At 32.6% G+C, this 14,410-nt stretch overlaps 1 protein-coding gene across 9 annotated transcripts in view; it reads right to left on the bottom strand.

Annotated features, from left to right (window-relative positions):
- LOC145252501 (rab11 family-interacting protein 4A-like) overlaps positions 1-14,410 on the bottom strand; it is a 302,623-nt gene that overhangs the window by 52,786 nt on the left and 235,427 nt on the right. For all 9 annotated transcript variants that reach the window (XM_080111998.1, XM_080111997.1, XM_080112001.1 and 6 more), the window contains one exon: positions 1,822-1,912. In XM_080111998.1, the coding sequence (XP_079968124.1) occupies positions 1,822-1,912 (91 nt within the window). The remainder of the gene's footprint in view (positions 1-1,821; positions 1,913-14,410) is intronic.

Below are 14,410 nucleotides of genomic sequence, written 5' to 3'. Positions count from 1 at the left end.
AATTTAATGTCATCTCTTTGCATTAATGTCCTATCCGATTAATTATTATTATTCCTCCATGTCTACGTTCTGTATCTCAGATGATTGACACAAAACTTAAGATCACACCTAGCCATCAGGTATCACACCTCTCTGTAACTCTAGCTTCCTCGTCTCCAACCTGATCTATCTTGGAATGAATTAAAACTATGCGCTTTGGACACACAACAAATGCATCCAGACCTGGAAAAAGGGAACTGAACCTCTCTCGAGTGATGCTGGGTGCATTAAATGCAACCACCTAAAACTCTAAATTTTTTTACAGCAATATCGGCTATGAGTAGTCTGTCCCCCAAATCCTTATGAACAACGTCAATTGCCAAAGACAGGATGCATTTCACAAGAAAGACTTATTCTCTCAGAGATTCCTATATGCTGAAAAATATGTCAAACTCTCTGGTCAGCACCTGACAATTCTTAGACAAAACGAAGTTTATCTACATCCACTCCCAGGGGCAAGAATTCTCTCCAAACATGAACCACCCCGTTTGAAGACCTCAAGCACATCACATTCAGACTAGCCAATCACCAGGTCATGAACTTACCTTAAACAGTTACACCTAGTTTCAAAATCTGTTGGAGAAAGGATGCCGACGCTATGCTCAACATGGCCAATTCTCTAGTATCCTGGCCACTCTGCGCAATGCCGCCGATGTCCAGGGGAAATATTAGTTTTACAACCCTATAAAAAGAAGGATGCACTCATATTGCGATCCTTCTCTTGTATTCTATACTACACTTTGTTCTTAGCCAAAAGACGAAGGAACCATAAAACTAATGTTTTCATGGCTAGGCATTTTTTAAATGAATGAAAAAAATTTATCTATAATTGTTTTTATCTTTTAACCAGCCTGGATGCCCGGAGTTGCCCAGGTGTTTGGAGATTTGTGTTGAGAAAAAAAAAGTGATAGTAGGCAGGCAGGCCTGAACCCTTACCGTAGAGGAAAACACAAAAAAAAATGTGACATCTTTGCCGTTGTGACGTAGGTTTAAATTAAGGTTAGTCAATCGAAAAGAGGGGATGACTTTCGAAAATATCGGCGAAAAAAGCAACCCCTCCTTGTAGAAAAGTGCCCAGTTGAGGGTGAAGGAATTAATGTTTTTAGCCAATTTTTCGATATTTTTCGACCGAAGGGTCGAGCTTCAAAATGATACCAATCTCATGAAAATCCGTTGCCTCTGTCAAAAGTTTTAGGCAGACATGCAAACATACATACATTTAAACAGACAGGTGAGATTTATAATATAGATGGTATTAGGTAGTGTAGTATCAGTTCTATTGTCATAATACTGTCTTCCTAGGAATTATCTCCATTTTAAAGGGAAGATGTAAAACGTAGAAGGTATTACATCCTTTTTCGGGGAGTTGAGATAATGTGGTATCTGTTTATTTGTCAAGAGATTATACTACCCAGGCATTACCTTCTCCTTTTATGTATTACCTACTCATTTGAGGGGGGGGGACAACATATTGTATGTTGCTTATGACACCATTCTTCTATGATTATCTCCATCATTACTTTTTTTTTTTGTGTGTGTGTGTGTGGGGTGGGGGGGGATAGTGTATTATGTATTCTGCTGTCATTATATCCTCCTCTCAAGCATAACTCCTTTTTTATTGGGAGTAACATTAGTCATGATATTCCCTCAGTCATTACCTCCTCCTTTGGGGATCGGTGTAATAAATGTTTCTGCGATAACAAAAATCTGCGACCCAAGGAAGAATATATTTTTATTTATATGTATGAACTAAATAAACTAGTAACTAAAATTGATACGTACCACATATTCTTTGTGTTTTTTTTGCTCATCTTTGACTTGTTCGTCAGACCGGATTTCCATCTCCCGGAGTTGCTCCTCCAAGATGTGGACTCTGAAAAATAACATTGAAGACATATAGAAATAAATTATAGGTTTTAAACTTAATGTTAAAAAAAAATACTTCATCACAAAATATTCTTTAACATTCTTATTAGCTAATCCATTTTTTTTTTTTTAAGTGATCACTATTCATTTCAAACATACAAATTTGCCAATAAAAAGAAAATTTTTTAAATAAAAAGGAAATATTTTTAATGTATTTTTACAATAAAACAATCAATTTCAAATCTATGGTAGACATGTACATCAAATTTCCAATAACTTCTAAATAATTTTACTTTTTTTTTTTCTTTTTTCTTCTTTTAAAATCACAGAAATTTTTATTTTATTTTTAAATCCTACAGAAAACATTTGAGTGAACAAAGAATTTTTGAAAAAAAAAAAAAAATACTTATCCAATTTTTATCAGGAGTTCATTTGTCTATGTAAATTTAATCTCAAATGATTCATCCTTGATTTGGTATTTCTTTATCACCCACATTTCTTTCTGGAAAAATGTCTTCTTATAACTATAATATTGAGGGATAATTTTACATAGCACACTGCACTAGTATAACGGTTAGATGCCTGTTACCTAGGCAGACAAGTTTCAATCATGGCTTCAGGTAGTTGATAGTCTAGCCATACTGAAAAGGTGTGATACAGCAAAACAGTTTGTCTGTGGATGATTATATATATATTTTTTTTAAATATGTTTTTGTTTATAATCTAAAAATTTTGCTTTTTATATTGTGAAGAATTTAAAAATGGATTTTAATTTTTTGTCCAATAGTTTTCTGATTCTTTAGTTTTTCTGTTTCTCCAATCAATATGAAATTAGAACAAAACAAAAAAAAAAATTTTTTTTCAGCAAATAATTACCTTTTTCCTTTGGTCATGATTTTACCATAAATCTCGACTTGTTGATTTTAGTTAAATGAAAAGATTTTTTTAATTTATCTTTTAGGATAAAATAAAGATAAAGAAAATATAACTTTTTTTTTTCTCCAAAAATAATTCACTTTTTAGCTTCCCTAAAAATAAGCTTTTTCTTATAAAAAAAAAAAAAAAAAATGGTCCTAAAACTATGAAAACAAAAATTACAAATTTCAAAAAAATGAATGATAAAAATTAATCGCAACAATTTTTTTTTAAATATTTGTAAATTTCTCATGAAAAATTGTATAAAAGCTTTTTGGTCTCATGATTAAGGCAATTTTTTTGATTTCAATGTAAACAAAACTAACTTTCTGCCTTAAATAAAATGTATAATGGCATGTATTTTTCAATTGCACATTTGGGAAACTAAAACGAAAAGGGGGTCAAGGTATTAATTGGAACACTCTTCCAAGAAACAAAAATTATAGGATAAAAACTAACTACTTTTTCTCTTTCCCATTCTTTCCAATAAGTTGAGAGGTTAAATTAAGCCTAAGAGAAACACAAACAGCACAGGTGATTTTTCTAGCCGACACATTAAACGTGAACCCCTTGAGAAAAAGAAAGAAAAAGAAATAATGACAGAAAGTGAAAAGGATTGACGGTTCATGAGGTAAAAATAAAACTTTCCAGGTTGACCTGAAAATAATTTGTCAGCTGTAATTTGAAGGATCGACTTAACAGTTAAGAATGTCCAACTTCGTCCTTTTTTTTTATAACTTTTTTTCATAGAGAGAGAGAGAGAGATCATAGGAAGTAGAGAGATAGAGAAAGAAAAAGAGAGAGACAACATAGGAAGTAGAGAGAGAGCGGCTGTCTATTGTAACAGCAGTTGTTACCTCTACCGATTAGGTCATAGGAGGTAATTTGATTTTAGTAGTGGGGTTCGGCAATGACAGTCTTCTGTTATTAAGGTTAATGACAGAAGTATAAAAAAAAAAAAATACAAAGAAAAGAAAAAAGGTATCAAGGTTAAATTCATTCTATTTACATCAAAACATTTTAATTATTTAATTATTTTAAACTTTGACTGCATTAAATTTGGCTACTTTCATTTTGTTCTAGGTTTTTCTTTTCTGTTAAAACACAATGGAATTTCAATGGTGACTCTTTCAGGTCCAAAGGCGATCATCAGCAAATAAATGATTTCAGTACAGATTACTAATATACACAGATTTAAATGCTTTTAAGGTTTGTGAGAGAAAAAATCCCACAAAGTGCTCAATTATAATGAAAATATCAATATAAAAGTATAATATTTATTTAAATTTTTGTTACAGAAGATCAGAAGAACATTGGTACCGTTGGTTTCAAATCCAAAACAAAGAGGACTATTGCTTATGTCGGGCTCTCTTCAGCCTCTGTTTAGATGTCTCCCGGAGATTTCCGACAAGACTCAATCTTAGCTGAGATTTGAAGTTGAGAGATAGATTTTGCTCAGATATAGAAATACTTGCGACAAGACCATAACAAAAAGACCAGTGTCCAATTAGTTGGATGTGTTGTCTTTATTATGTATGCAAACCATGGACTGCAAATTTGCAACCAGCAACTGCCAATACTAGAATCTCGACAGCCAATAAAATGAAAATGAACAGCACATGCATTAAGGATAAGGTGGTCAGCCCGTCATACTTTCACAATGATGTTAATCTGTCCTTGCTGATTCACGATCGTGACATTTTTGGGAGAAAAAAAAGAAAGGTATTTTCTATTCTATAATGAATTCTAAGTCTACTATCAAGCGATTTCATATGGGAGGTTAGCCCAGCATTTACGTGCTACGAGATAATTGGCGCACACTGCCTCCACCATGACTGATCAATCAGTTTTTCCTTGCAGCTCACTTCAGCACAGCATGAACTCACTTAACACCACAACATTCTTTAATTTGTATCCTCCATGAAGTTTGTCTTTGCTCTCAACCTCATTCGTCTTGTAAATCATTCAGACCATTTTTAGTCACATGCAAGCGACTCTAGAAGTCACTCCGTCGGTCGGTAACACTTTTGTGCTTAGCCTTTTTGGTTAAGATCAAAGGTCTGTTGTTAATAGATGCTGTTCTTAGCTTTTTAAGCTTTTCTTGGCCAAGATCAAAGTGTAGTATCTATTCTTACATGCTGTACTTATGTTTGTAACTTTGTAATATAAAGTGGGGGGATCACTTTTCTGTATTAATTTAATGTAAAATGATCACCCACTTTACAACCACTCAGTCTCAAAGCCATTCAAGTCATTCTCCAGATCATTCAAGTTGTTTTTGAAGGATTCCAGTTATTTTTTTAAGCATTCAAGTCATTCTTAAGGTCATTCAATTCGTTCTTAAGTTCATTAAAGTCATTCTAAGTCATTTACTTCTTATTTAAGTCATTTCAGCTCATTTTTCGGTCATTTTAGTTTATCTTTTAGAATTTCATGTCAATCCTACATTCACGCATTCATTCATTACATGAGAGCACGCGACTAATGGCTATCAGCCTTGTTTTTTAGCTGGTTAGTTCTGAAGATGGTCACAAAGCACAGCATTATCATAATCATATAAATATAATATCTAAAATGTGTAAATATTTATTAGTAGTATAGAGCTCTAATAGAATTAAAAGCGCTTTGAGTATGCAAGATCTGCCATCTTGTATTGGATCTGTTCTGACTTCATATAAACATTTATATACACACAGTGCATCTAAGTAATTTTTACTTTAGCAGAAAAATTGACTTTATATTTTCTATTTCAAAATTATCAACAGCAGCCTTAATAATCACACAACAAATGAAGAGGTAGGCAATTACAGAAATACAAGTTTATTCTGTGTATACAGTTATTTGCTATCTCGTTTCTATAGTTTAATAGGTTTGGAGAATAAAGTTTGGGATTTTAAATTTCTTCACAATTGTTTATATATATATATATATATATATATCAGTTGTTTGTTTTATTACTTTTACAGTTTCACAGCTATATATAAGAAATTTAAAATCCTAAACTTTAAATACCCACCAAACCTATTAAACTGTAGATGCGAGATAGCAAATAACTGTATACACAGAATAAACTTGTATTTCTATAACTCTCTCCCTCTTGATTTATTGTGCAATTATTAAGGCTACCATTGATAATATATATATATATATATATATATATATATATATATATATTAAGAACATTTTTACTCTAGATGGAATATTAGTTGACTCCATATTTTCTATATCTCAGAATTATCGATGGCAGCCACCATAATTACACAACAAATTAGGAGGCACACTTATATTGACTATAAAGTCTGACTATGGCAATTATAGAACAAGAACCATCTTGAATCCAGTTTTAGTGATGGTGTTACTGATTGTACAACACAAGTCTAATACAATAGATTGAATAACACTTGTTTATATTTTATGTTATTTTTAGAGGCAACGAATTTTAAATTGACAATGCCATTTTCATTCATTGCAGATTTGGCAAGTATCGGTTATTTTAAGTTCAGCTTGGTTTAGTAATTCATCATGTAATTTTGACAGGATAGAGCCACATGCCACACAGCACACAATACAATCAATTCACTAAGAGAAACATTTGATGAACAGATAATTTCATGAAATGGAATTGTCTACAGGCAACCTCGATCATATGATTTATCCCTATTAATTTATTTTTGGGGATATGCAAAGTCCCGTGGTTATGTGATAAACCAGACAATAGACCACCTGGAAGACATTTGTGAAAAACACAAACTGTCATGTTGATTTGTCTTTTATTGTTTGCAAGTCTAAAACGTAATTGTTTTGTTTCTAATAATTTAGGAAAATAGAGGGGAAGAAAATCCAAACAAAAAAATAAAAATGGAAAACAAAACACATGAAAAGGGAGAGTGAGGGTAAAAAACGGGGGTGAGGGTAAAAAACGGGGTGGGGGGATAATAACTAATATAAAAATTTTGTAAAGTAGAAAAAATCTTACCAGACAATCATTATGAAAAAAATCCTGCAGCAAACATTTCTGACTGCTGTGCAAACATGAAACCTAACTTTAACATGAGCATCGCAAAAAAAATGAAGGAAAGAATGGCGACCAGTCAGTACAAGCTAACCGACCATAGGTGTGATGGCATTCAAAGCAAACAATTAAGATTAGTAGAAGATGCAGAGGAAGAGAAGTAGCAAAACAGTCGAGAGTAGCAAGGTACTAAAAAACATCAACTCTTTTACAACTTCAGATTACAAATAGATTGGCAATACAAGTGAATGGGAGGAGGAGGAGGAGGAGGAGGAGGAGGAGAGAAGAGGGAATTTTAAGTTACTTATAGAGCATCAAACTTAGAGAATAAAATCAACACGAGTTTCGTTCATTTTACATAACTTTTTTAATCAAATATTTGGAGGGGAGATTAAAAAGAAATCGAGATCAATTTGAAAATTTATAGCTGAAGTGTTCAAAAATGTTGGAGTGTTCAAAAATGTTGGAGTGTTCAAAAATGTTGGAGTGTTCAAAAACGTTGGAGTGTTCAAAAACGTTGGAGTGTTCAAAAATGTTGGAGTGTTCAAAAATGTTGGAATGTTCAAAAACGTTGGAGTGTTCAAAAACGTTGGAGTGTTCAAAAACGTTGGAGTGTTCAAAAACGTTGGAGTGTTCAAAAACGTTGGAGTGTTCAAAAATGTTGGAGTGTTCAAAAATGTTGGAGTGTTCAAAAATGTTGGAGTGTTCAAAAATGTTGGAGTGTTCAAAAATGTTGGAGTGTTCAAAAATGTTGGAGTGTTCAAAAATGTTGGAGTGTTCAAAAATGTTGGAGTGTTCAAAAATGTTGGAGTGTTCAAAAATGTTGGAGTGTTCAAAAATGTTGGAGTGTTCAAAAATGTTGGAGTGTTCAAAAATGTTGGAGTGTTCAAAAATGTTGGAGTGTTCAAAAATGTTGGAGTAATCAAAAGTTAAAGTCAAAGTTCATCTACAAATTGTGTGGATCAGAAAAAAATATCTTTCACTTGTTTTTAAATTTTTTTTTTTTTAAACTTCTTTGCTTATAAAAAAAATTGTTTTGAAGTTGAAAGAATTGCTCGATGATAGCTGCCCATCTCAATTGAAGCGCCACCAACTTGTATACTATGTTTGCAGTGAAAAAGGGACAACAACAATTTCACACAAATGGTTGCAGATATACATTCAGGACAACAAAGTGAGTCATATCATGTTTGGCAAATGATTCGTTCAACTGACCAATGAATGGCATTCAGGGTTCGACATAAAAAGGCGTATTTTACCTGTTCAGTCAGTTAAGTTACAAGCCTGCTACTCAACTCTGGTTGGTTTATGTTGTAAGCTAATTACTGGTTACAATAACCTTTGAAAACCTGTAGACTTTAGTCTGTTCATCTATTAAAAACATTCAAATCAGTTAAAGACTGGTTGACATTCAGCTTTCCACACATCTTATTTGCTGTCTCGTGGGAGTAAACTTGGAAGCTATTAAAATTATTAATGTAGATATAGGTTTTAATACTGTGAAAACTACAATAGTTATCAGTCAGGAACCGTATAAAGAGTTGCTTTCCATTGTCCGTGTATGGGTTTATAATGACGCGTTACTTTTCAATTATATAAATTAGAGTTACTTCCCTTCGCATATAAAGATTGTGATTATGTGTATTTCCTGTTTTTGTGTCGAAATGTAAATAAAGACAGACGATCTCTCCGTGCCTGTCTGTGTTCAAACTAAAACATCTTTACACGTTAATTTCTCTTTTGTCAACGTCAATATGACTTCCAGTGTGAACCTTATTTAAAACAAACACGGTATGATATTATTTGATTCCTATTCATAAGTAACCATCAAAAGTTTGATAATTAACTAATTTTTAACAGAAGCAGTATTCCAATCTAGTTTTATTTAATACAAGAATGGATTGCATAGACAATATTAGAGCCTTTCAGATGTGTTGCATCGTCAAGTGGAAAACAATACACATGTATCAAGATACAGAATAAATTTATTCTGTTAGGTACAATAATAGAAGTCCATGTCAGGTAGCAACAACTGGTAAATGAGTTGACAAGCAAACTGCTAAGTGTTCACATTCCAACAAGTTACTTCAGCTGACCCCAACCGGTTTTGCTCTCCTTAAATATACGTGAATTGCAATCAGTTGTTCAAGCCATGTTAAAAACAAAAGAGTTTTACAATCTTCCAATCTGAAAAGATTCCAAAAATTAACGCTCGTTAAACCATGCTTAACTTTCAAGAGATAATTAACAGGAAATGCAAGTATACTATATCAATAATGTGACGTGTTGCAATATTTTGGACTTGTAATGGTGTATGATCCCACACAGTCGGACGATTCTATTTATAAACGATGCTGCTAGTAACTGACAAATCAAATTAATTCCCGTTCTGCTACCAACCAATCAGAAACCAGAATTGCTTCATAAATTTTCACCTTTTCTGGAGCAATTTCACATGTTTTTTTCAGTCTCGACACGGTAAGAATATTTTGCTCTGTGGAACTGTCTACTGCAAACAAGTCACCTCTCAGGACTTGTGTAACAACGAACCATCGGAAACTGTTCTGTCTACTGCAAACAAGTCACCTATCAAGACTTGTTTAGAACAACGAACCATCGGAAACGTTTCTGAAACTAAACATGGCTTACACTTCTAGAACATGTTCTTACAACCTTTTAAAACTAAACCTAGGTTATTGTATCATCAAGTGAAACAATACACAGATGCAAAAATATAAAATAGATTTATTCTGTTAGGTACAATAATAGAAGTCCATGTCAGGTAGCAACAACTGGTAAATCAGTTAACAAGTAAACTGTTAAGTGTTTGTATTCCAACTTGCAGTTTCATCTGACTCCAACCAGTTTGGCTCTCCTTAAATATACATGAACCATAGTCACGTGTTCCAGTCACATCACAACGGCTTTTTAGTTTGAAAATATGTACATGAAGAAGGTCAAAGTTTATATTGGACAAAATGTAAAAAATGACATTATATTGAATAACATAGATTAGAAATAATTGGGAATTTATACAGAATTTCAAACTGAACTGTCAAAGTTTTGTATAGGTTCTCAAGTTTGACTTTCAGGCTTTTGAGATATCGTAAAGTGAAACGATAATACACAGATATAAAGTAGATTTATTCTGTTAGGTACAATAATAGAAATCCGTGTCAGGTAGCAACAACTGGTAAGTTGAAAAGTAAACCACTAAATGTTCACATTCCAACGCACAGTTACAACTGTTTGGCTCTCCTTAAATATAAATATATGGACTGTAGTCATATGTTCAAACCATGTCACAACAAGATGAGATATTAAAAAGAATATGAACCTACTGGAGGTTATATTGGTGTGTTAAAATTAAGGGGAATAGCCAAACGAAAAAAAAAAAAAAAAAAAAAAAAAAAAAAAAAAAATGGAATAAATTTTTTTTCTCACCCAAGTATTTTTAAAGAAATATAGATGCAGACATAATTTTTTTTTTTTTTTTTTACATGGGAGTTACCACTTATCACTGCCCAAAGGCCACTCGAGGATAACGGTTAATGAATGTATGGTAGTCATATAGTAGAAACAGCAGCATATTAATAGTTAGTGGTAGAAATGGATTATTGGGAAGAGGGGCAGCTCAACAAGAATTTGTTTATATTGGACTTGTAAATATTTGAAATGAGTGAAACATTTTGGTATTCATCAACGACCCTGGTGTCTAACTCTGTCCCGTGGGGAGGCATAGTAAATAGGTACAATAAAATATTCTGGACCCTTAACAATAGAAAGTAGAACGGTATCACAGATTAATGAACGTAGAACTCAAATTCACCAAGTCACCCGAATAGGACACGCTGATGGTACAGAGGGTAAAACATGATAAGAGCCCTGACTCCTTTCAAAGGACATTCATGCAATTATAATAGGAATCACAAGATTTAAAAGCTGTGAATGCAGAGAGTCTGAGGTTACATCCACTAAAATGTTGTGAAAATGATACTCAAGATGTTTCCTCCTTGTCAGAAACATCACTCAAAGAATGTGAGGACTAAAGAACAATGGTGAGCGAGAGTTACAAGGTTCACTTTCTGTTCTCCTTAATTTGTGGTACAAATATTTAAAAAGTGCTTCTATTATCATATTTGTTTCAAACTTATATTCTTATAAAAACATCTTTCCTCGACGAACCTCATAATGCATTATTTAAACAAATACTCCCGATGAGTAACTTTATGCAGTTACTGGGGCATTAAAAGGTAACCACCCAGCAAGTTGCAAGAGAACAAGGAATTTGGTTCCATATAAAATTCCTCGTATCTGCAATGTGATGAATGCCAACTAATAAAAGGTAAAAAAAAAAAAAAAAAAAAAAAAAAAAAAAAAAAAAAAAAAAAGAAAAGAAAAAAAGATGGGTGGAGAAAAAAAAAAAAAAGAGGAAAACTGTTTTGCTACAAAACATGAATTGTTCAGCAAATAGGCAACCATTTTGTTTTTAACACAAAATGTTGAGCTTGCAAAAAATTTGTGAAAGAAAATGGAGGAATTTAGCGCACCAGCTGTAACAAAGATGACTAAGAAAGTTAGGAGGAAATAAAAGCAACCATTTAATTTGAATTAATGTTTTTGAAAAGGTGGGAGTATAATTTAAAAAGAGGAAGATTTATATATATATATATATATATATATATATATATATATATATATATATATATAAGTGTCTGTCAGTCTGTGTGTGTATCTGTGTGTGTGTACATTTCCCTAAGCAATAACTATGTCAATTTTAAGTCTACAGACTCGAAATTTGATATACAGGGTACTGAGATTTGGGAAAACCGATGTGATTGATTTTCGGCAGAAATTTGGCGATTAAGGGGTCAAAGTTCAACGATTTGACTTTTGAGAACTCTACCAAACTCCTCAGACAATTTTGGGTCTAAACACTTGAAATTTTAGATATAGGTGCCTTGGACATGGATCTAACTTAATAATTTGATTTGAGCCCAAAACAATAAATATTAAGGGGTCATAATAGGGGTCAAAGTTAAAAAAAATTGACCACTTTTTTTTTTTTTTTTTGGCTCAAGATACCCGGGCAACGCCGGGCACCCATGCTAGTATATATATATATATATATATATATATATATATATATATATATATATATATATATATGCACACACACACAATTGTTTTGGTTTATAACAAATTCCTATTGAAATTAGCCCTTACCACCAAATTGTACTTTTAAGTCGCCTTCCAAAAAACCACTTGTATAAGAAATATTTCTTACTCTTATGGCTTGTCAGCCTAACTGGTCTTTAAAGTACAGTTCTATGCATGGTTCAACAAGAAAATGAGAGGGTTTATTTAGGTTCGCGCATCAGTTGCGTGCTAACTTCCATTCCGTGTGGGGTTTCATGATTAAAAAATTTATTTATTGCATTAAAAAAAAAATCTGTCTGTGAAGGGTTAAAAATACAAAAAGCATTTTTAAAATTCTATTCAAATAAAATAACTACAAAATTAAATTCACAAGAATGCATTTTGGTTTCTTAAATGTGCCATTTCAATTGTACGATTGAAATAACTTTCTTAAATAGGATTATAAGCTTCAAAAAGTTGCTTAAAACACAGCAGACGAATTTCTACCTCTTAAACAAATATGGCCAGCATGTATTGTATTGTTTGTGACAATCGATGTTTATAGCTGCGGCGGTAACATAGTATCTCTCTTTGCAATGTATAATAATAACATGTTATCCTTTTCGGTTTTTAATATTTTTCTTGGTTTTATCTTTCTTTAAATTCCTTCTAGGGCATTACACATGAGTATCTTTAATTTCCTTTTTTTTTTTTTTTTACTTGGAAATCACTACTTATCAAGGCCCAAAGGCCACTCAAGGATAAGAGCGAGTCTTCACCAACCCGTCTTCTCGTGGGGTATGTGTGCGGGGTGGGTGGAGTTTGGGGGTGGTGAAGGAGTTCTTGGAAATATTTGTCTTTTCATGCAAAGAGTGAATCACTAGTCCCCCCCCCCCCGTTTTTCTCCACATCTCAAACTTCATCAGATCACAAAAGTCAAGTTACTTTGAACCTGGTTGACACTAAGATCAGCAACTATGGAATACACAGTACTATAAACAAAAATTCTGCTTGGGTGCATAAACGATCATCAGCCTTTTTGAGAATATAACTGGTAACAGACCAGTCTCCTGTCACAAGGATGGTTCTGGCTATATGTTCTTAATGCTATAAATATGGGGTCAAGCACCGTTTCTAAGAGCTTTCAGGCCCATTCCTTCTCTGCAGTGGCCTTTAGATGCTGGAAGTTCTTTCCTTAGACAGCCTGTCTTTGAAATTTCTCATCTGTTTCTCTTGACTGCACCAAGATGTAGAAATTTAAATGTAATGCGAACAAAATATTTGCCTCCCAACTTCTGAAATAGTTAGCCAAAATGTAAATGCATAGAAAACAAATATCTTGCTGCCTAATTTCGCCCCCCCCTCCCAATCTGGTCCTTATCACTGTAGGCCTTTATGCTTCAGTTGCAATATGCTTTGTTTGGACAAACTAGTTTCTTTCTTTTTTTTTTTTTTTTTTAAATCTTTCTCTTTACTCTTTCTTTGTGGTCCACTGAGATATGGCCACACCATCTAATAATTGGTCATCCACATAGAATGTTTGCCTCTAAACAGGACCAAATAATTTGATACCCCCCCCCCCCAACTGACCAATCAATAAGCAACATTTATCACCCTGGACAACAACACAAACATTCTTGAATAGACGGATTGATAGGTAACTAATCAATGAGAAATGTGTATGAAAAGATCAAGACATTTGTTTATCCTTCATTTGGGGTCTTTTGTGATGACCAGTGGTCACCACGGACTCAACATTTCATCAAATCGATTGGGATAAATACACACACCAATTAGCCCTAACAACATAAACAGATTGTGACGTCAAGAACAAAACCCTCAATCAATTACCTCCATTTTTAATTGCGTCACTTAAATAACATGCTAGGTATATATCAAGCACAGGTTGATAGGATTCATATAAGAAAGAAACGTAGAGAGGGGGTTATTTATTTAGGGACTCCCCATTATGCGCTATGTTAAAGGGATTCAAGACATATTTCAGAAGATATGTATTGAGAATTCTTGGAATAAATAGTGGAAAATATTTCCAAAATATGTTTCAATATTTTGAATTTATAATATACACTAGCAAACACTACTTGCCTTTGTTCATTTTACAATTTTAGAATATATTGAACTAGCTGGCCACCCAATACACTTATTTTAATTTATGCAGATTGCATATGTATTATTACAGAATCAATCCTCTATTGATTATTATATATTACGAGGAATAATTTATCATATATTACGAGGAATAATTTATTATATATTACGAGGAATAATTTATTATATATTACAAGGAATAATTTATTATATATTACATGGAATAATTTATTATATATTACAAGGAATAATTTATTATATATTACAAGGAATAATTTATTATATATTACAAGGAATAATTTATTATATATTACAAGGAATAATTTATTA

This window comes from Euprymna scolopes, chromosome 29, assembly GCF_053919585.1.
Source record: "Euprymna scolopes isolate OS-2025 chromosome 29, ASM5391958v1, whole genome shotgun sequence".
Taxonomy (NCBI): Eukaryota; Metazoa; Mollusca; class Cephalopoda; order Sepiida; family Sepiolidae; genus Euprymna; species Euprymna scolopes.
This window is presented reverse-complemented; position numbering and strand designations above follow the sequence as displayed.